The sequence below is a fragment of the Stegodyphus dumicola genome, chromosome 11 (assembly GCF_044657685.1).
Source record: "Stegodyphus dumicola isolate Sdum_Otavi_A_Nest chromosome 11, ASM4465768v1".
NCBI lineage: Eukaryota > Metazoa > Arthropoda > Arachnida > Araneae > Eresidae > Stegodyphus > Stegodyphus dumicola.
This window is the reverse complement of record NC_140778.1, coordinates 119,057,061-119,080,125: the sequence shown is the minus strand read 5'-3', so window position 1 is coordinate 119,080,125 and position 23,065 is coordinate 119,057,061. Positions and strand designations below refer to the sequence as shown.

Below are 23,065 nucleotides of genomic sequence, written 5' to 3'. Positions count from 1 at the left end.
TGCCTTCTAGCCCGTTTGCCGAATTACTTGTTTTTGCATAGCAACCCTTAATTTGAACTGTAAAAATTGTTTTTTAACCGTTTTAACTGTATTTGGTATTTTATATTTTTCTATAGTTTTCAAATTTAACAAAGATATTTTGAGATTTGATGTATTTTTGCCTTGTCGAGAAGTGAGAATTGAATTAAATGAATTAGAAATTTATCTCTAATGAAACTTGAGGGAATAAGTTTAAATGAAATGCAGGAAAAATTGCATATGATTTAGCATTCCGTACAAGAAAGTCATGTGGTGTACACATCAGATTTGTTTTTCCTAATTTAATTAAAGCTTTAGCCGACGATCTGATAAATCAGATTTTAAGTTTCATTTAATTAAATTTAAATTTATTGAAATTTTTAATGTTCGCCTTTCAATTGTTACAAAACATTTAGATAACTCTTATAGCAAAACGGGAATTTTAATAGACAAAAATCATTGATGGAGTATACATGCATTAAGAAAGGGATGGAAAATAACGTATGTCGATAATTTTGCTAACAATGTACTGATATTACTTTGTTTATTATAAATTATGTAATTAGCTTTAAAGACTAAAGTAAGGAATTCATGCGAGTAAAATTATTTAAGCCGCAAAAATAATCAAATTACTGGCCTGAAATTATTTATAAATTGCAAATTTTTGCATTATCATATTTCATAACACTTTCAGAGATGAAGGTAAAGAACTGGAATGTAATTTGGAATTGCAACTTAAAAAAGCTGCATCGAAGAATACTATAAACTTGATCTTCCAACCTTCAATATGTATACCCCTAAAAGACACTTCCTACTGTTGGATAAAACCGAACCTGATAGTTCAAATTGGGAAACCCGAAGGTAAGCTATAGTTTATTTTCAAGCTGGGGTTGCAATCTATGCATATATACAACTCTTCACTATCGAAGTTAATTTAACTCTTTCGCTTCGACACAGGCCAAAATCAAGTCCCTTCAAGTTTCTAAAACGCCCGTATTTACGAATTTCTATTGGAATGTATTTCCTCCCCCCTGTCGTCAAGTAGAATGCTCCATTGTTACCTATAACCTATTTAAGTGCAGTGATTACTTTTCTCTTTGGGATGTTTGTGCGGTTTCACCTAATGTATTCAGTTTTCCCATAAGACAAGATTGCAAAGGCGAGCATCAACAGCCAAGCTTTAAGAATGATTGGCATGCCATTTAACATTTCACGAAACAAATTAACAACGCGCTAACATGATTGGAGAAAGCACCAGGTAGAAAATGGACGTAGACGTTCGGGCGACCTGCCGATGTCTAAATGCACGGGCGTTACGCGTGCCTTCGCTGTGAAAGAGTTAAACCTGTTATGTTTATTATTTGAGTAATGCATAGATTAAGAATGCTTAATCATATGTACATCATATAGTTATAAGTGTATATAAGTGATAAAGTCTTGCAAAGCTTCGTGCAAGAAAATACAAATATTAGCTTTCATAAAAAAAAGTAATGAACAGAAATTTATTTATTTATTTATTTTTTTATTTTAAACAGAAGTATTTCATGTCGCTAATCCTTGTACAGAGGAAATCCAGAAGTTGTGCGGACCAGTAGCTTCCTGCAAACAGCTTAAAAATACTTCTAGCTTCCAGTGTCTGTGCAAAGATGGATTCAAGAGTATAAATACTTTTCACTTAACTTCACTAAGCACTATTGAAATATGTGAAGGTTAGTACAAATGTGTAATGCTGCCCATTCATCTTAATAAAATAATTTGTTGCATAAACATTTGCTACGTGATGACAAGAAAAGTGTACGTTTTATACAGAAAGTGGTGCTAATAAGTGTTAACTTCTACTTATATAATCAGTTTTTGATTTATTGGGGATAGAATTTCCGTGTCCTTTACAAAAAAAAAAAAAAAAAAAAAAAGTTTCATTTGTTTATTATAAAGCAATGGAAGAACTATTATGATAAATGTATTCACTGCCCTCAACCTTAGCATGACTCTTGTATACAGTGCGCATTTTTCCAAGCACTCAGAGAAAATCAGTATTAAGATGTATTATTAATGTATGCCGGTTTTCTAATTACTTTAGCATTTAATAAATCAAGAATTTCTTATGCATGGATCACAGAGTTGTGACTAGTGTAATATACTCGTATTGTAAGCAATACGTAAATTTATAACCTATTACTCATTCCTAAATTTGAAACTTATTGAAACTTACCTAGGTAACCCTCATGCACTTTGCCTAAAGTTAATAAGTTTGGAATGTCCCTCACTATTTTGATAAAATGTTGAGGAACCTAGAGAACTAAGTAGAGACATATCGCTGTGTAGACTTGAGGAGGATTAAAATACCCTTTTATTCAGTCAAAGAAACAACAAATGGTCCCTTTCATGGCTTACAGGAGACTTTCCACCCGGGCTGTTAAATTAGGATAAGAAAATAAGAAACTCATCTAATTTTAACTCATTAATAGACTTAGTCGAAGCTAGACACAAATGTCTAACGTAGTTGGCGTTTAATTTAAACTAGCCGGTGATGATCAACAGACATGTGCAATACGGTTGAGCTTAAGAGATTCAAGAATGAATTAGCCGGAATGCAAACACGGGCCACTAAGTACTCCTAAGTATTCTCTTTCGAAATAAGTTGAACTCCCTTTTAATGCTACTTCATTTGCATTCAACGCGATTCTAAAAAACTCATTCTGGTAAGGAGTTGTAAGTTTTAAACAAGAATTGAAAGGAAAGGGTTTCAAAATTAGAAATAACTGTTATAAAATTAACATACACTTTCAACTTTTCGCTCAATAAGATAAAATTTATTATAGTGATTTCTTTTACATTTTATCCACACAAGTGTACGTACACATTAATAATAGTAACCCATAAATATTTATACGTATATAAATGATAATAATAATTTTTTTTTAAATTTTAATCTTATCTTAATCTATTAATTTTTTGTACTATTATCTTAATTTTGTTATTTTTGCATACTACTATTTGTGTGATTATTTTATGCTGTTCAGCATTATCTAATTTTTTTCATTATTTATTTCTTTCATTACTTTACTTTAGTATCTAAGATTAGTGATTATGATTTTTACTTTCCAATCTATCCTCCTATTTATCGTTTAACTATATAACTGCCCTTAAATAAATAGTGTCAAATCCATCTATACTTATCATATTTGTTACTACATACATAAGGTACTGTGAGTAAATCGGTTTGTATACTTACTTTTAATTAGCAATTAGAAGTGATTACTGCTTTAATGTTGTTGTTGAATGAATCATTAAATTTCAAGCCTTGTAATCCATTAAATATGTATCTGTAGTTTTTAAACTAATGTATGTATTGATGAATAAAAAGATTTGTTTACAATTTTTCAAGTGGCAATTTTTAACAGCTGCTATAATAATGTTTTTATTGTCTCAGATATCGATGAATGTCAAGAACAGACGTCTTGCCCAAACAACACCGAATGTTTTAACATATTTGGAAGTTATGACTGCCAGTGCAAACAAGGGTATCGTCCCACCGAAACGAAGAGCATAAAAGAAAGCGGTTGCATAGGTAAGTACCATATGCTAGAATTATTAAATAAACTCCCATTATATTACTTAGATTGTAATTAAATACAGAATCTAGCCTCATCATAGAAAAGAGTGAAATTGCTCGAAGGGTTGCACTTATTGTAACCTACAGAACCTAAGGAAAACCTACAAGAACATGATATGTACCTGCCCCCAAAACTGACAACATTTAGAGAGACTATTAAGTTGTTTTGAAGCCGGAGCAATACCCTCGCCAAAACTCGAACATAGGATGTCTCGAATACGCGCCGAGTGTGCTGACCATTACACCACAAAGGCATGCTAAGGAGGAGGGAGAATTACCTTACATTTTAGGTAGGTTCTTCGACTCCCTTTACTTCTACCCAGCAAGGCGTGACATCCTCACACCTTAGTGCAGCTTGCAGAGCGGCAGACGACCGCTAGAAGTGCTTGAAACAATACGTGTTTCTTTCGATTGTCAAATTCCCTGATGTCAAGCTGAAATGCTTACATCGAGGTAGCCATATGGGAGCAGACGTGATTTTGAATGTATTTTTATTGAGGACTGATAATGTCTGAAAACTGATCATCATTAATCGAATCCTGTTTGGACTGAGTTCAATTGTGAGATTACATGTAACATTCAATTTTACTTAATTTATCTTTTTATTCGTTTTATTTCATATTAGTAAAATAAAGTACCTAGTTATGTTTAAGTCGTGCTCTACTATGTTTTTATTGAAGATAATCTTACATATATTCCCTCTTTTAAAAAACGACTGGGGATTAGGGTCCATCCACCACCGTTTTCAGTTCGGGAGTCACTGTAGAGAATATTAGGTTGTTTTTAAGTCGGAAGTCGTGAAAAATGAGCAATGCCTTCGCCGGGACTCGAACCTCGGGCCTTTTGAATACGCGCCGAGTGTACTGACCATTACACCACGAAGGCATGCTAAGAAGGCGGAAGAAGTACCTTATACACTCATGTTTGATTGCCCGGCCATCCTTGCTGAATTGCTAAAAATTGGAGACCGAATCTCTACGATGATAACATTTTCCAGATTGCCCGAGCATGTTCGCCCTTGGCACTATTTGAATAAACTTTATTACAGACACGGCAACAACACAACAACAAAATCGTAATTAAATAAATGGCTGGAAGTCAAATACATCATGTTGGCCTATAAACGTGCATGAGCAACAAAATATTAACATTAGTTTCGTTGTGTATAGAAATGTATGAATATATTATATTTGAATTGATAACACAATTACAGATTTTATGTTAATCCAAAACTTTCTAATAATGAAATGCAATTGCAAGCTTTTCAGCCGAGGTTCAGCTTAACAAACAGATAATTACGATAACATATATGTCATAATATTAATTTTTAACGTTGCTTAGGCTCATATTAAACATACGTATTTCAATACGTGATATATTAAATTCATAATGTTCGTAACAGTTATGGATCCGGGGGAATTAAAAAAAAATTTACGTGATGCTGAGGAATAGCTCTTTCGAACGCTTCTCGAAACCAAAGTATAAGTGTAACTTGTCCTTAAAAGTGTCGGTTGCAATAAATCCGTGGTATACATAATGCTAAGTATCAGTCCGGAACAGTTTCTTTATAAGAAATACAACATAGACACGAACACACCGCCCGGATCTTCGCAGAAGAAAGCCGAGACTCTAGGTCTCTAAATGTGGAATTTACAAGCTCACATCCTTCTTCTTTATGCATTAAATATCAGTCTAGAACATCAAATCCTCATTCAAAGAGTCATAAACTCGGTATTTCGTTGCATCCAACACATCATAGATAGGAACATTACTCACAGATCGTCGCATTGTCTTCTTTGTCGAACCTCGACGTTTCAAATCTGGAATTATACACACTGAGACTCTGAGTAATAGTTTTAAAACGTATTTCAGAGAACACTAAGAAAACTTCAAGTCATTTGATCATCACTTACGTGGCCGATACATCTTCAGTAAATTTTTCTTCATTCCGCTCATTCACGAGGATATCACCATCGCTTATTTCAGTCTCTGTCCTAGATTCTTCTAGGTCTTTCTGTCACTTATTATCCGCAAACTCATTTTTTTCTCTTCGTCTTCATTTTTTCTAAAAGCTTTGCTTAATTTTCTCTTTCCTCTCTTTTTGTTTCTTCCTTCCAGTACCTTATTGCTATCTGCCTCTTGATTCAATTGTTCATTAAAACCTACTTCTCACGCAAACACGCCTCATATGATCTTCCGTTAGTCAAAAGTAAGACAAACCCTTTTCTTCCAAAAAAACTACCAACAGACAGCAAATAAATTTATCCCCCCCCATTTTTCCTACATCCTCTCAAGAACAGGCCACTACTATGTTGTTTATTCTACTTCACACAATCCACCAGAGGCCGAGCGGTGGGTAAGTAAACCCTGGTAGTTCGGTCGCGACGTTCGAATCTCGCGAATGGGATGGTTGCATTGTCATTTTCGTGGTTCTCCTCATGTGTAATGTGTATAGAACTAGTTCCCTCAGAAAGACCTCCACAAAAGTCACGAAAGTCTCTTAGACAGATAGCCCTCGAGGCTGGAAACTGGCTCGTATACAGGTTACACATGAGGAAAATCACGACAATGCCCCTGCAGCCAGCCCGTTCACGGGATTCGAATCTCGGACCGAGCTGCCAGTGTTCAGCGACTTTACCGCTCGGCCGCTGGTGAGCCGGTAATAGGCCCGGTAGACAGCATGTCTGCACTTTATACATTTATCATTCCAAGAGTCATATAAACAATAAAATGAAGCTATGCTTAAACTCAAGTTTTTTTTTTTCCAAAGCTACCTTTATTCTCACCTTTCACAAAGAATTTCTGTACTGTGTATGTAAACTTTCTTTAATTTTTGCTTTTCTGGCTATTTCACTGACAGAGGAACATTTCCTTTCGAAGAAATATTTGCCTCAAAGCAACCTTTGCACCGAGCCGTTCCGTGGGGTATGAGTTTATTTGGTTCATTAAGATAACAGGAAAGGTTTTTTTTTCTTACACCAAGAGAAGAGGGCTTTCATTCCTAAAATTTCATTTCTAAAATAAATCGATTCAATAATTGTAAATAAATCGGCGGCTGCAACTTATTCCAAAATTATTTGATTTTTCTTGCCTGAAATCTAACAAACAGTATTATCCCTGAAGCGAGGTTGCTATATAAAATTTTACCTTAAATTAAAATTACCATATCTCTGAGGTTATAACTATAGAATTATGCTGTTTATAGTGTAGACTGATTAAGATTTATATAAAAGAATCACAGTAACATTTATGCCATATATTTTTAATATATTTCATTATACATCAGATAAGGCCGCATATATCGAAGTATTAATTTCAGTAGATTTAGTTGCACTTAAGTAAAAATTAGGCTTTAAACAAAGTTGAAATTTTACTTTAAGTCCTTTGAATTTATTTATTCTTTTTACTCTTTAGCTGTATGTGACCCTAATCCTTGCAAGCATGGCGAATGTGTGCAGTTCGGGAATCATGGCTTTTTATGCAGGTATGTAGAATATAATATGGGAACTCGATTTTAATGTATTCGTTTAATTAACTTTTAAAAAATCTTTCAGAATTACTTACAAATAACATCATATTTATGTACAGTCGCAATAGCAGAATGATTTATTAGCTCTTAAACACATTATTACAAATTTTCATCTTATTTTTCATTGGCATCGATGCCAAGAAACTAGACAGAATCTTCTGTTTTAATAATCTGCTTAAATAGTATTTCTATTTCTTTTGGTAAAAATGAATGTTTTTATTATGTTTAGAAAATAATTTAGACTTCCAACATTTTAGAAATGTTAGAATGTTGTGAAAGCAGCAAACATAAACATAAAATGGTAAAGATAATCTCGAAAATTTAGTTTTTTTCCCTTTCTTTAAAACTAAATTGTTAACTGAATAGTTTAGTTATACTGAAATAAAATCTTTTATATATGTTTGCAAAGTGTACAAATATACTGAACTCTATAATCAGCGGAATATTTATATTCCTTAAAAGCAGGGAACCCTTATATCAAAGTCTATTGAACTACTTGAGTATTCACATAAAAGTACCTCCAAACTAAGTTTGAAGTTTATCTCAGTTAAAAGTAATACATTACATAATTACATTATATACTCGAGTTCCAGTGCAGCACACAGCTCACGTGAGAATTGTGAACCTGTGACATTATGTATATTACAGTAAATATTGCAAATTATTTTAATGCTGGAATAAATATTTAAATTATAGTTTAAATTAATTAGTTAAATATTACTTTAATATGGTGTAGAGACATTAGGTATTTTTAGAAATAGGCAAGATGAAAATTAGCAAACGCCTTCACCGGGAATCAAACCGCGGACCTCTGGAATACCGGCCCAGTGTGCAGAACCACTACACCACGAAGGCACGCTAGGAAGACGGGAGAAATACCTTATAATGGTTTAAATATTCCTTGAAATCAGTTAAATATTAGTTTATATTAGTTTAAATATAGAAACTATATTATTTTAATTTATAAGCATGTTACATTTTGCTTTAAATATTTTCGTATTAGTTTATTATGTTACAGTAAGTATTTGAATAACATTATTAGCATTTATGATTTTAAAAGGGTTGAGAAAAACGTATAAAATATTTTCATTAAATTACTGTAATTTAATGACTATATAAAACTATAATTTAAATATTTAACTATATAAAGCTATAATTTAAATATTTATTCTAGCATAAAAATAATGTATAAATGTTTACTGTAACATACTACGCTCATAAATGAACGTAAATGTTACCGTAGAGTCTGTAATGTAAAAATAATGTATAAATGTTTACTGTAACATACTATACTCATAAATGAACGTAAATGTTACCGTAGAGTCTGTAATGTAAAAATAATGTATAAATGTTTACTGTAACATACTATACTCATAAATGAACGTAAATGTTACCGTAGAGTCTGTAATGTAAAAATAATGTATAAATGTTTACTGTAACATACTATACTCATAAATGAACGTACATGTTACCGTAGAGTCAGTAATGTAAACGTTTGTGCAATAAATTAAATTCATTAATGGATATTAACATGTAAAAATAATGTATAATCATTATTTTTACATGTTAAATATATTTTCATTAAATTACTGTAATTTAATGAAAATAATGTATATATTTTCTCACCCCTTTTAAAATCAAAAATGCTAATATTAGTTAAATGAAAATAATTTAAATCATCCAAATTAAATTCATTAATGAATATTAGCATTTCTGCATTACAGTCCTGAGCCGCCGTGCTGAAAGTCACAAATACCGATTTTATTCGTCAAAGTGGATTCTGGTCAATCTTGGACAGGTCTTCTCGGGTATGGATAAAGTGTCTTGAAACTGTTTTCACAAATCGCAGATGACACTGGGCGTTACGCTGAGTTCCGTGGCCACTTGCGCTTGCGATTGGTCTGCTCCATCTACTGACAATTTTCTATTCCATTTCGTCATCCACACTTTTGCGGCTACTCATTTCACTTGCTACCTTAAACCCAAATCTTGCGAGATGCCCGCCGAATGTCGTGAAGAAGCAAGAGCACCCAGCTCGCCGAGAATCTTCTCACGCTCAAATCCCCTCCACTATCACAGCTCCGCAGACACATACGTGTAAGGGTACGCGTTCCTTAGCTGAACATTTGCATAATTCTTTGGCGGCATAATTAGTTCCTTTGGTTCAGTACTTTTGGTAAAAGTAGAAAAGTTGCAAATTCAGTTAATTTTGTACACGAGTTTATGTACATTTCTCGCAAAGCAGGAATGTTAATATCCATTAATGAATTTAATTTATTCCACAAACGTTTACATTACAGACTCTACGGTAACATTTACGTTCATTTATGAGTATAGTATGTTACAGTAAACATTTATAAATTATTTTTATGCTAGAATAAATATTTAAATTATAGTTTTATATAGTTAAAATAATTAGTTAAATATTACTTTAATATGGTTTAAATATTCATTTAGATTAGTTAGTTAAATATAAGTTTATATATATTTATGAGCCATACATATATTTATATATATATTATTTAAAGCATTATGAGCATATTATACGGTCTTAAATATTTTCGTATTAGTTTATTATGTTACAGTAAGTATTTAAATAACATTATTTACATTTATGATATTTAAAAGGGTTGAGAAAATATCTACAATATTTTCATTAAATTACTGTAATTTTGGTTGCGAAAATTCGGTTAAATTTATTCAATAATTTTTGTTTTTGCTCAAAATTTGATATAAGTTAATTTATTATTGAGCAATAATATATACTGACTTGTTTTTAAAAGATAAAATTTTATGAAATCATTTTTAATGTGAACTTGTGTTCCAGTTGTGATGAAGAATATGGAGGTGCTTTCTGCAATTCAACAAATGAATTAGTAAAGAGTGAGTTTTACCTTTCCCACTTTACTCCTTCGTATGATTTTAAATGTTGATTTATGACATATAATTTTTACCAAATTTTGTTGTTATTACAATTAAATAAGTTGTCTAAAATTATTTTAATCAATAAAATATGTTTTTTTAGCTTCCATAGCTCAAAGTGGCAAACACAAATTTCGTGTCGGTCGAATGCTCAGAGGCTCAAACTCGTCTTAACAAAACAAATGTTTTTAACCAAAATTTAACTTTATTTACGGAATATTTATCAAAACATATACATAAAGAGTAATAATAGTGAATCAAAGGAAAAAAGAAAAACAAATTCTGTAAGAAATTTCTGTTGGTTACACTTTATAATTCAGAGTTATTGAGAGCTGAGTACACAGATTCCAGATATTTATTTAGAATCTAATTTGTCGATTTATCACTAAATTACTTACTTTAGCTTAAAATAAAAATCTTAACATGAATGAAAATCAAACAAATTACAAATACTTTCCGTGTGGGAGTTAACTTCAGAATAAATAATGACAACATGTTCTTATTCTTTTATTTACTAAATTTTTCTTTGAGGCAGGGAAAAACATACACATTTATACAAATAATTATAAGCTTCTTTATTTCTTACAACAGTTTGCGACTACAAACTTTAGAGTTTGGATTTTACGTTAATAAAGATTGTAACCTTGAACAAAATTGACTAAAATCTACCTTCATGATTAATTGTAAATACTCATTGGTCAATCTGGTTCTTTCCTAAGAAATATTAATTTTCGTCTGCGGGAAAACTATTCATATATAAATGTACTCTGAAGCGAATTTTCTTGTTGTAAAATCTATAAAAAGCGATTACTTGTACTGCAAAAATCTCGACTGAGAATATTTTTTTTTGGATAAGTAGGAAAAGGGTTAATGAAATTTGTGCCTTCGAATATTTTATATGTATCAATGTGTAAATTAATTAGCTCTATTTTTACTTTTTTTGAGGCGCTGTTTAAGTTTGTTTTTAATGGCGATGAAGATGATGTGAAATTATTGCATTCCATATCATTAAAATCTTAGGCATTTCCTTCAAACTCTTCTCGTAATATTTAATGTTATAATAATGCTAATTAATTTATGGAATTACATTCGCGGACAATGTAAAACTGATTCGGGGCCGCCAGTTTGAGACCATTGGGATTTATATATATATATAAATATATTTGAGACCATTGGGATTTATATATATATATATATTTATATATATATAAAGCCAATGGTCTCAAACTGCCCTTTATATATATATATGTAAGATATAACAAAATATGATAGCTGTTTCAAAAAAATAATTGACGACCTCAAAATTAACATTCTAAATTTGGTAATCTGCCCCTCAATTCATCTCTTCTCACAGGTTCCAGACCTTTCTACCTTATGTAACGTTTTAATGCAGATGCCTCTTGTCCAATTAAATTAATTGTAAACCAGAACTGTGAACTGAAACTTTTCCGCCTCCCACCCTTCTTCCTCTGAAGTTCTGTGATACTCTGCCCTTTTCCGCGTTAGCTCTCCTGCTGGTAAGACGCTTTTCATCCATGCTGCTGCCGCTTAAGGTGACGTCGTACTTCAAAATGGGAGTTATTCTATTCAAATATTATTAAGAAATATCTTGTCTAAAAAAGGATTATTTGATATGCATGGAAAAAATAAAGATTGTGATTTTTCAAGATATGTTGTGCTGAATTGCGTCATCATGCTTTCCACTCTGCCACCTTCAAGCCACTACGGTCTTCTCGGTCATCTACCCAGTATCGTAAGCTGTTGAGAGGTACACTGCTGTCATCTACGCATTTGAAATCATTACATATAAAACTTTTCATATACATATATATGAAAAGAAAATAAGATACATTAAATTGAAAAATTCCTGCGCTTAAATTGCAGAAGATTGTATTAAAAGTACAAAAAGTAGAGTACAAAAAGAAATTAAAAAATTTGTTTTAAATTTTTTAAAAAAAATTACCCTACCTAAGGAAAAATTGTATAGGGCAGTAAAAGTATTTCATGCTTATTGGAAGTGAAGAAGTTAAAGCCAGATAAAGAATTTTTTTATGTAGTTAATTAAAGTTAGAAAAATATATTAACTAAGGTAACAAATAATAAATGAAAAATATTAATCACCATATGTTTAATGCTTCAACGTACAACTTTTCAAGGTGTTAGTATTCAAAACATAAATTAGTTTTTATGTGCAAAGAGTGCAATTATAGTAGAATTCATTTATGCAAACTCAGGAATGAATTATTATTAATATCTTTCTTGCCGGCATATGTAGGACGAATTCCTCCTTAAGCCAATAGCGGGGAAGTAAATAATTTGACATCATTATATGCCCAATCGCATTTTCACATTCAACTTGGTTAAAAGAAAACTGCATAATTTGCCTTTAATTAAAATATTTCGATTATTGTTTATGCAATCTTAATTTCACTTTTCCATATCCACAAAAAAGCCGATTTTTAGAAATACAATACAAAAGAAAATAAGACAAAATGCGTTATTACTTATAACTATTATACATTGAAGTTATCTCCATATATTAATGAAAACGAAGACCTAAAAATTCAAAAAGCTATATGCATATTATACTCTATTGCCACAATTTATATGCAAAATCAAAAGAATTTTGAAGGCGTGAGGGATACACTAAACGCCTAAACAATATCGTGACCGACATCGTGCATTTAAATTTTGTAGAATAAAATGGAAAACAATACGCTTAGCATTCCACAAATTCTTTTCATTTTGATCTCCTAAAATTCTAATCTTATTTATTTGCTTTCAAAACTTAAAGCAGAACATTCTGTTTCAGCGAATCATATATTACTCTCAGTTTCTAGTGAGTTTTCGCTTCTGTTAAGAGGAATGGCCCATATAAGAAATTCAAAGCATATCATATATGATACGATGGGCACCAGAATGTTTATCAAATCATAAGCAGAGCCTGCCAATGTAAAATTTAAAACTAAACCAAAAATAAGCAATCTTTGTTTGGTGTAGATTTTGAATAAAAGTCTGTCGATTTTTATAGCAATCAGATCCCTCTTGTTCAGGTGTGTGTGGGGGGGGGAACTCAAGAAATCTTTTCGGAATTTTTTTTTTACAGCAGTAAGCGAATATTGGTGCTAAATTAAAGTAATAAAAGAAGTAAATAGTTTAGCAAAAATTCACATATATCTGAATTTAAACGATCAGTTGTGGGAGTTTCAAAATATTGAAATAGGAAAAATGCATGATTTGAATATTAAATAGGAAAATATTTCCAAACTTTTGCGATTTGGTACGCTTTTGATTTCAGTGACGAGCCACACCAAAGACTCATTATATTAGGTAAGGAAAGCAAGAAAAATCAGCCTCCAGATATAAAATAACATTCATGTGTGCTGCTTACAGTTTCTTCACCCGACAGTAGCAAAAAAGGGTCTTCATATGCAGTTGTTGCTCCTGTCCATCTTTGACAGGGCTGTCCACTCACTGATTCAGTGTTTTAAAAACATTTTAAAGGTTCTGATATAACACTCTGAGGGATTTTTTGACCTTGGGTGACTTGTATTAATGTTTACCTACCTTTCCCCGAGCCTACCAATAAACTGCTAACTTCTCTTTTTTATTTTACTTAAACTATGTGTTTGTGTTATATCTAATAAATAGTGATCAGTCTTTGAAAACGCATCCATTTTATACAACACTTCATATCCGGATTTCTACTTCAGTCCATTACGTTAAGCGTTATCATTCGCTTAATTTGCATATTATAGACGTAACGTATATGCGCAGAAGTCTAATCTTTGGTTCAATAGCATGGCAATTAGCATTAATAATTGTACCATTGGAGATTGGTTGAAAACAACCATTGAGAATATTTCTTTCAGATTATCCTTCAATTTCTTTAAGCAATCCCCCTCTGATGGAGCAAGAATCACTTTAAAAACAAGAAATTTTGACGATTTGTGTAAATTATTAAAAAGTATTAAACTGGCTTTTCCAGTATTTTCCATACAGCTTTCGTAAGACTAATCACGATACAAGAAACATCGCATGCAAATTACATAGTATTTGCTTTGGCTTAAAAAATTGCTGAAACAACGTGCTGTAATTTTAACACAAATGACTTTTCAGATCAAATCGGAATCATGGAAAATTATATTAATTGGATATTGATGATATGTACTGACCGACTTTTATTTTTCTTTTAAGAAGCAAATCACTTATAATTATTGACTTTTTATGATTCCTCTAAACTTCTAAGCAAGAAATAAAGCTCTATTGTCTTTTCTATTTACAGAAGTAAAGAAATCAGGAGTTACCAAAGCAGCTGTAGTTGGTGTTGTATTAGGACTTATACTTGCAGTTGTTCTAATTGGTGGATACATGTATTTTAGAACGTGAGAATATATCTCTTATTTTTATAAAAATTCTGCAAATCTTTTTCAGTTTTAACATGCTTTTATATATGTATAATAGAGAGTGGGGCGGAAACAAATAAACAATTGAACTTTAAAAGTAAACTTGCCGGCACAAACAGCCCTTAGAGAGCCATGGCCGGCAGTACCCTGATATCTGCTTTCTAGACCGCGGGCTTCGGGTGCTTCTGCATCTTAGCCTGGACAAGTGGCCACCTTGTCGCGGGACCACCGAAGTTTAGCCCTCAAACGAACTTAGTACTCATTTTATCGACCCAGTCCAGGGATGAAAGGCTGATTCAATCTTGTCCAGCTTGGGGATCGGATTCTGGACCTGTGGTGGTGCTGCGCGACGCGCTAGCCACTGCGCCACCGAGCCTCACAAATAGACAATGACACTGTGAAATTATACTTTAAATATACCATAACCTTAAAATTATTATACCATGAGCAAGGCATGCAACAAATATCAAATTCACATGAAAGAAATGTGTAAATGATTAGTAGATACAAAGTAGGTAAAAGTAATGCCATCTCTATAGTATATAAATGTGAAGACCGCACTGCTGGTTCCTCATTTGAATGCTGGTTGGTTGTGTAAAGATCTTGTAATGCCTCGTAAAGGAGAAATAATACCAGCGCGTGTCGAAATTTGATCGAGGTAGAATCATAGCTTTTCGAGACTTATCGTTCCGCAACGTAGTTGTTCGTTTCGGTCGGTATCCCATAACTATCAGGCGAATCTGAATTCGATTTGTTCAGGAGGACCGTTATGTAGAATCTCAGAAGCCCTGAATCACTATAGCCCGCCAGGACAGGCGTTATTGTCTGACATTATCCATGATTTTTTCAGCAATTCGATGAAATTGCATAAATTCCTTTCAGGTGTGATTTTTTAATTCCTTTATACTGTGAAGTCATGGGGCATAGACTTTCCCATTCATATAGCCTCACGGAAAAAAACTGCATGTTGAAAAATCAGATATGCGTTGGAAGCCATCCAATATGTTCAGAACAAGACAGGACATGCTGCGCAAACACTCCTCCTAAAACAACCAGTGGTTTCTTTTACAACATACGGATATTCCCTACCACCCAATATTTGAAGTTCTTGTTGACATATTCATTTAGATAGAAATAAGCTTTCTTCGATGCTTTTCCTACTAATACTGCACAGCATTTAAGACTTTAAATTGCTTTATTCAGCGCCACCTACAAAGATGGTAGCACGGCATAAAGTTTAAATTGTCCAATATTTGCGCAACCCTGTATAACCAATACATGAAGATATGCATTATGTTTTAAGAGAATCCAGTAATATTGAAATAAATAGCGCGTAAAATATATTGTGAAAATGTTAAAGATGTACATAGGACTGCAAGGTGTATACTAATTTTGAATTACTTAAAAGAAAGCGTTCTAAACAAGCGATAACTTGGTCTGATTAAATGCGCAAATAAATAAGGAAACTAAACTTCATGAGCGTGAATCCGCCAGTTATTTGATTTAAAAGTAGCATGAGTTCTATGAAATTTGGCCAGTTTATTTGGTAAACCCTCAAAGGATTTCTAGAAATTTTGTAAATATCAGTAAGATATTTATGAACGCCGTCAACTAATTTAAATCTGTTGGCTTGGTTAATGATTACATTCGTAATAAAATGATATAATTCTTATAGTCTTTGAGATTTAACTTTCTGCTATATTACTATTTATTGTCCTAGTGATAAATATATTAGAGATAATTTTTGTTTCTTAGTTTCCTTTCTTTTCTGCAATTTATTTTTTTATTTTCCTTCAGAGACAGAAAAGAGAGTCATGAATATGCCCAAAATGCGAACCAAAATGTTTTTCCATACATGGTAATTAGTATTTCATTCTGTTTTAATTATTGCAAAATGTATATATATATAATATGTTTTCTTTCCAAATGTCTGTGTTCATGCAACAATCCTTATACGTAGTTGGTTACAGATTGAGAGTTATTAAGGTCTGTAATAAATTTTAAAACACTTTTAGTCTGTACAATTGAAATAAATAAATTTATAGGCAGTAATTTTTCACACTGTAAAAATCATTAATACTTTATAAAAATTAACTATAAATTTTAAGTGCAGTGTATTGCTGGAATTGATTTTCAGCTAAGAAAAAACATTTCAGTGACATAATTATAAAATTTCCTGAAAATGTTAATTTACTTCTTTAGAAGTGTAGGAAAGGTTGAGAATTGGTTGAATCATTTCAATAAAATTAAAATCTAAAATAGGCAGTTTATTTTATTTTTAGTAATTATTCAAATTCTTTGGGTACTTAAATTGTTAGTCTTATTACTTCCTATAAATGATTGTATGATAATTTCTGATCACATTCTCCCCCCTCAAATGGCACTGAAAAAAATTCCTTGCATATCACAAACGACCTGCTGATCATCTGATTTTGTAAGAGCGCTTCTACGTTTGATCACTCCCGGGCATCAAAACTTCGTAGTTTCAAACATAAATTATCTTCTCTTTCGTACAGAAGCTGCAACCCGTTATACACATTTGTATCTACAATTAACTTAACAACCACTTTATACGAATTTCCCAGAAATTTCAAGGCAAAACTTATAGGAAATTTGGAATGTATACAGAATTACATAAGACAACAGTGAAAGTAAACTTTATCATCATGAATAATGCTCATGAGAGCAAGAATGTCCAAACCTTCCATTGTAAACATGGAGTCTCAAATAAGGCTGACAGGGAATGTGACTATTCCAAAGAGAGACATTGATGATATAGGTATACCTCATGCATTTACTGAGATAGTTGATGAGTTATTGCTCTCTTTTCGGAGCAATAACTACATTAGCTCCTGGTTGATTCTCGAAGGCGACGGAGAGTTACAGTCGCTCTTTAATCTCTTTCAAGAGCCTATAAATTAATTGGACAAAGTATTCCTCATTTTGAGGAAATTCGTCTGTCAGTTGAACCCATTGTCGGTAGGGTACGAACTGCGCTAAATTTGATCGAAAATCCCCGTTCCCCTCTTTACTAATCCACGAACTGCGCGACGTTTCCTGTCTCCCATTTCTTTCCAAGAAGATTGGGTGCTACAAAAAGTCGTTTATCGCCATTTATGGGACATTCTATTGAGACTACAAGCCTTTATTTTCGTTTATCAATATTGTAAAAATTGTGCATGTAAAACAAATATTAATGTAAAGTCTGGCGTGTGCTAAAAAATAAATTTCTTTTAAACTCATTTTTAGGATGTTAAAAGTTTTATGATGCTTAAAGGAATGATAATCAGATCTTTTTTATTCTCTGTAAGAATCAAGAACTTTCCAAGTTGTAGATTTTAGTCGCTGATATATATATGTATGAGTTTTGAATAGTAAAATTGATAGATTAATGACATACACAAAACTGATACATAATCAACGTATCAAATATCGGACTTGTAGCTCACCTTAAATAAGTTTCTTGTCTAGATAAATATTAACAAATCTTCTTAGATAGCAGAATGGTTTTAACTTTCAAATTTACCATTTTAGGTAAACAGTTCTAATTTAATTATAAAAATTATCTTTACTAAATCTAAAAATTGGACTTCTTAAGTCGTTCTAAATTCACACTAATATTATTGCAATATATTCCCGTATTAAGCTTTCCATTTTTAATCACTGAAGTTATTTTAAGGTTATTTAACTTTGTTACAAATTCCATATTTTAATACTAGAAACGTTTAAATATTTATTCTGTTTTCCATCTGATGTACTTTGGCATACATTTAATTTCTTATACACATTTAATTAATAAATTAATAATTATGAGTGTCAGCAGAATTTTCATAATTAACAAAATAATAATAATAATAATAAACTCCCTTATATTCATATCCTGGAATTTTCAGTTCCCTTTTAATCCATACCTTTTTCACATATTGTTGCACTGTACTCAAATTTTCATGTACGTAGAATTTATATACTTTCTATTGTATTTATGCCAATTTATATTTAAATGATAATTTTTACAAATTCTTGCATCACAACTCTAGTTAACAGAAGATGTTTCTAACACCTTGGCAAAGCTTAATCTTCAGCATGTAGCTTATTTTCCAACCTATTTTCAGGCTGAATTATTTCTAAAATTAATTATTTAAAATTATTTGTTAACAAAGATGGTCGCTAAATCACGCTAATAATATTTCTAACTGTTGTAATTTATAATGCAACGAGTTCATGTGATTTATAATATAATTCATTTATAATTTTTAGCAGTATTGAAATTAATAGCAGATACTGATAATGATATACATTTAGATTACAATGATTTAGATTGCCATTGCTTTCTTCACTCATGCTTTTATGCTACATTCCTAATATTTCATAATGGCATACAGGTAAGTTTGACTCATTCACCAAACATGTAAATCTCTAATTCAGCCCACTTTTGTTCTTACGTGTGCTGTATCTTCTATTTTCTTTAATATATTGTTCAGCCTAATTTCAAAAGGTTATCAGGTTCAATGTTTCTTCTAACCTTCTTCGGAAACATACAATGACCTGACTAGAACAGAGAGCTTACTAAAGCTATGTTCACTAATTGTAGTAAGTAGACAGGATACAGACGAAGGGTATACAAAACCCTTTATTTTTCTTTGTATACAATGACTTCCGTACTTCGGAATACAATGACCCTCCACTCGGGGTCTAACGTAAAAGATATCAAAATAAAACTAAACTCTAATTTAACTTTAGAATAAGATTGGCCTTATAATAACAGGAAGCGTATGTAGCACAGAGACTGTGAACACTACAATACGTTTAATTTATCAAGAGGATTAATACCTCTGGCCTGGAAGGCAAATAGCAACTGCGTAACTTCTAAGGTAAGCGGCCTGCTTCGAACTCACTGCTTCCTCTCTCTTTCGCTTCGCAAAAAGGCCACACTTAAATACTTGGCGTTCGCCAGACAAACTTTGCATAAAATCCTTAAGGCTTATAATTCTGGCCGGAAGTAGAAAATAAGAAGTGATAGTAAAGATTTAAAATAAAATAAACGTTAGTAAAACTTAAGATCCTTACAAGGTCTTGTGGAAAAGTCACTAAACATTGGTAGTTCGACCCGCGTTTCTAGTCTCAGTGATCTTCCAGCTCTTTCTTTTTTTGTACTTATTTACTGTATAAAAATGTAGCGTAAAAATTTGATTTCATGAAGTAAAAATGCTTTTTTAATTTATTCTTTAAAAATATTGCAAAAATTTTAACCTTCACCTTAGCATATCTTTTTACAAATCCCTCTAATAAGAAAAAATAAGGAAAGAAATTAACTCGGTTTCGGTGATTGATACCTCGGTGCAAATTATATGTAACATTTTTCCAAAAAAAACTGATATTTTCTGCGCTGTCCTAGATATACCTTTTTGAAGTAGAATAAAAGGACGCAAGCAGCCGGTTTTCTAGCTAAAGCTACTCTTACATGAAGTCTTCGGGAAAAAATAACAAGTGAAATTAAAGCACAAGTAAGATCAGAGAATTCACAAGATAGTTATCAGACTTTAGCAATATTCTGGTACATTTTAGCTGAAAGTAGCAAATAATCATCTTCATTTGCATCATTTCTTTAGGACGCCTTTGTTCAGGTGTCCTGGATATTAGTCCAGCCTTCTAAAACTTTTATCCATAAACTGTGCTGAGTACTAGCGTTATACTGAATTCTCTTTCAATCTCAACTCGGGTCTCATTGGCAACAGTTTATCACCGATCCTTTACCTGATTCTATTATGTTAATGTTGATGATGAGTCACTCTGCATCTTTGAATATAATATGTTTCAGTTAGCTAATAGTAAAAGGAATACGTCTTGTAAGAATGAAACACATTTTAATGAATTTATTAGTTACTATTTACTTCGAATTAGTTCTTATAAATAGCTGTACAGATAGATACATCTATATAAAATGTGGCATCAGACAAACAAGAAATACAAATTGGCAGTTTTAATATATTTTTCCTTAAAGTATTATAAACTTAATGAGAACACACGGAAGCTCCCATGCCGAGGAGTAGAAAGGTGAAAGTTACCCAAGTAACTTTTACCTTTAAATTTATTGAAAAAATATCATACACTGCATATATTTTCACCTTGTATCCGCATACTCACTCGAATACACGTTTTTTTTACAAAAATATAACTGAAGTATATGCTAAACAACTTGATTGAATTAAAAGCAGTTGAAATATTATTTGATATGTGATATAAGTGCTCAAATTCTTTAATTAAGACTAATAATCTTTAATAAACTTTTTATTGATTAATTTTAAAGTTTCAGCACAATTTTAGGAAGAATAGAGAACAAAATTGCTGCATAAGATTGTTCTGCATTTTTTAAAGTTCTTCACAATAGTACTCCCACCTTCGGCATGATAACAATGAAGGTGCTGTAGTGTATAGATAGCTAAGAGAACATTTTGGTTTTACTCAAGAGAACTTCTATTTATCTTTCCAGATCATTTTTCCGCACTTACCGTTCGCCCTTTTTGGTGTTGAACAAATTTCCGTTATTTATTAGTGGATATATCGTTTGCCGAAGTCTCCTTTTAGCACAATCGTTTTTTGTAACTCACGTTTCTGGCATAGCACTTCCCATATGTATCTTCTGGAAAAAATGGGGAGCGAAGTACGAATTTATTATCTGCGTTACCTCTTTTTGACAATGAAGAAATGAAGACTTATCAATGCTATTTATTTTCAGTTGTAAGGATGTTTTTGGAATATTCCATTATAAAAATTGCAGTACTTTTTCCTGGAGTTTCTAAAATGCCAGTTATTGCCAAATGTCGCTTTCTGGTCACACCATTAGCACAACCACCTGATAAGAGAAATTTTGCCCATATCTATGGTTCTAAATTTGCTAGCTAAAATTAAAAATTGGATTGATTTAAGGTTATTAGGTCTGCAATAAAATGCATGAAAAACGCTTGTGAACATGATAAGTCTGTTGAAGACGAAAAACATCTTGAAACGTAAATAACTGTCTTAGAGAGATTGTATTATTTCGCTCTCTTCTTAAAAAAACAAAAAAACAACTTTAATTTCCTAATTGCCCTAAGTGATGTTTTGTTGGTTCTCTGAATTATTAATTCGGATTTTGAAACAATTGTTGCGATGTTAATAATAAGATGCTAGTTGCATGCTTCATTCATTTCTAAATCAAGAATAATTATTCTAAATACTTTAATAATTTATAATAATTCTAATTAATAAATAATTCTAATTAATAAGTATTTCTAACTAATAATTAATTCTAATTAATAATTAATAGAATTATTTTAATTAATAACATAAATTAACTAATTCTTAACAATTTAGAGTATTTTTCTTCTAATTCTTTAATAATTTCTTTAAAAAAGCATCTAATTGACTTTAATGATTTTTTTTAATGTTTGCCTACAACGAAGTTATTTATACTAAATATTTTGCTTAATCGTTCACACAATGGAGGACTTTGTAAGTATGGTTTAAAATCTGTTTCAATTCAACGAATTTGGGAATGTGTTACAAATAACGCATGAATAATCATAATGCTTAATATTAACAACATCTTTTGAGCTAGTTTAAAACATTTTAATGGATACATAGTGCATAAACGTATGCAAACAATTCTATGATTTTGTGCTTTAAATCTGAACTATTCTAAATGTATTTAATTTACTTCTGTTTCAATAGAGAGGGCGTGACAGCAGTGGCCGAAACCTAGGCACTGCAGCACAGAATTCAGGTCATATGGGTGCAGAAAGCGGTCAACGGGATACAATGCGTAGCAAACTCAGAAGAAGTTTGGACAAAAGCAAACTGGTTCCCAACGTTCGATGGTCAAGGCATTCGGATGGTGAATATACTGAAATAATTGACGGAATAGTTGAGGGTGATATAGAAAACCAAAACAGGTCTTTTTCCAAATCTTCAGATCATCTGGGAAAATAAATCAGAATTATCAGATAAAAGAAGAAAAGATATACTATTGCAAAAGAAGAGGTGCATAGTAACGGACCTTTTTGAGTGCATTTTGTAACTGAAAAGAGAATGATTTTTGTATGAATAAAAGCACAGTTGAACAAAGATCACTTTATTTCTTTCTAATTTTTAAAACTGTATTCCGAAAGTGTGATTTTAAAACTGTATTCCAAAAGTATGATCAGTGGGTTGTCCTCAAATTTAAAAATAATATCGCTCAGTATGCAACTAAGAAACTTAATTATGCAGTTTTTTACAGTTATGAATATTAGACTGTGTTATAATTTAATGTTATCTTATTTTTGTTTAAGGAATATTTTCTTGAATTAGATTAATATAAAATCTTCCCGAGCTCCTTGCATTTGTTCATACAAACTTTTCTTGTATTCTTGTCTACTTCAGTATTTTTGCAAATTAAATAAATGTTTTAGAGTTATTATGGTTTTTATCTTGTTTTTCTTGTATTCTTGTCTACTTCAGTATTTTTGCAAATTAAATAAATGTTTTAGAGTTATTATTTTTTTTTTGTTTCTTCAATAAAGAAAGTAAAATTCTTTCTTGTTTTTATCTTGTTTC

The 23,065-nt window shown here is 31.5% G+C and overlaps 1 protein-coding gene across 3 annotated transcripts in view; it reads left to right on the top strand.

Annotated features, from left to right (window-relative positions):
- LOC118194266 (uncharacterized) overlaps positions 1-22,926 on the top strand; it is a 103,835-nt gene extending 80,909 nt beyond the window's left edge. For all 3 annotated transcript variants that reach the window (XM_085827151.1, XM_085827149.1, XM_085827150.1), the window contains 8 exons: positions 713-879; positions 1,554-1,727; positions 3,452-3,589; positions 7,049-7,118; positions 9,991-10,046; positions 14,371-14,470; positions 16,289-16,349; positions 22,202-22,926. In XM_085827151.1, the coding sequence (XP_085683277.1) occupies positions 713-879; positions 1,554-1,727; positions 3,452-3,589; positions 7,049-7,118; positions 9,991-10,046; positions 14,371-14,470; positions 16,289-16,349; positions 22,202-22,459 (1,024 nt within the window). In that variant the 3' untranslated portion in view covers positions 22,460-22,926. The remainder of the gene's footprint in view (positions 1-712; positions 880-1,553; positions 1,728-3,451; positions 3,590-7,048; positions 7,119-9,990; positions 10,047-14,370; positions 14,471-16,288; positions 16,350-22,201) is intronic.
- The last annotated feature ends 139 nt before the right edge of the window (positions 22,927-23,065 follow it).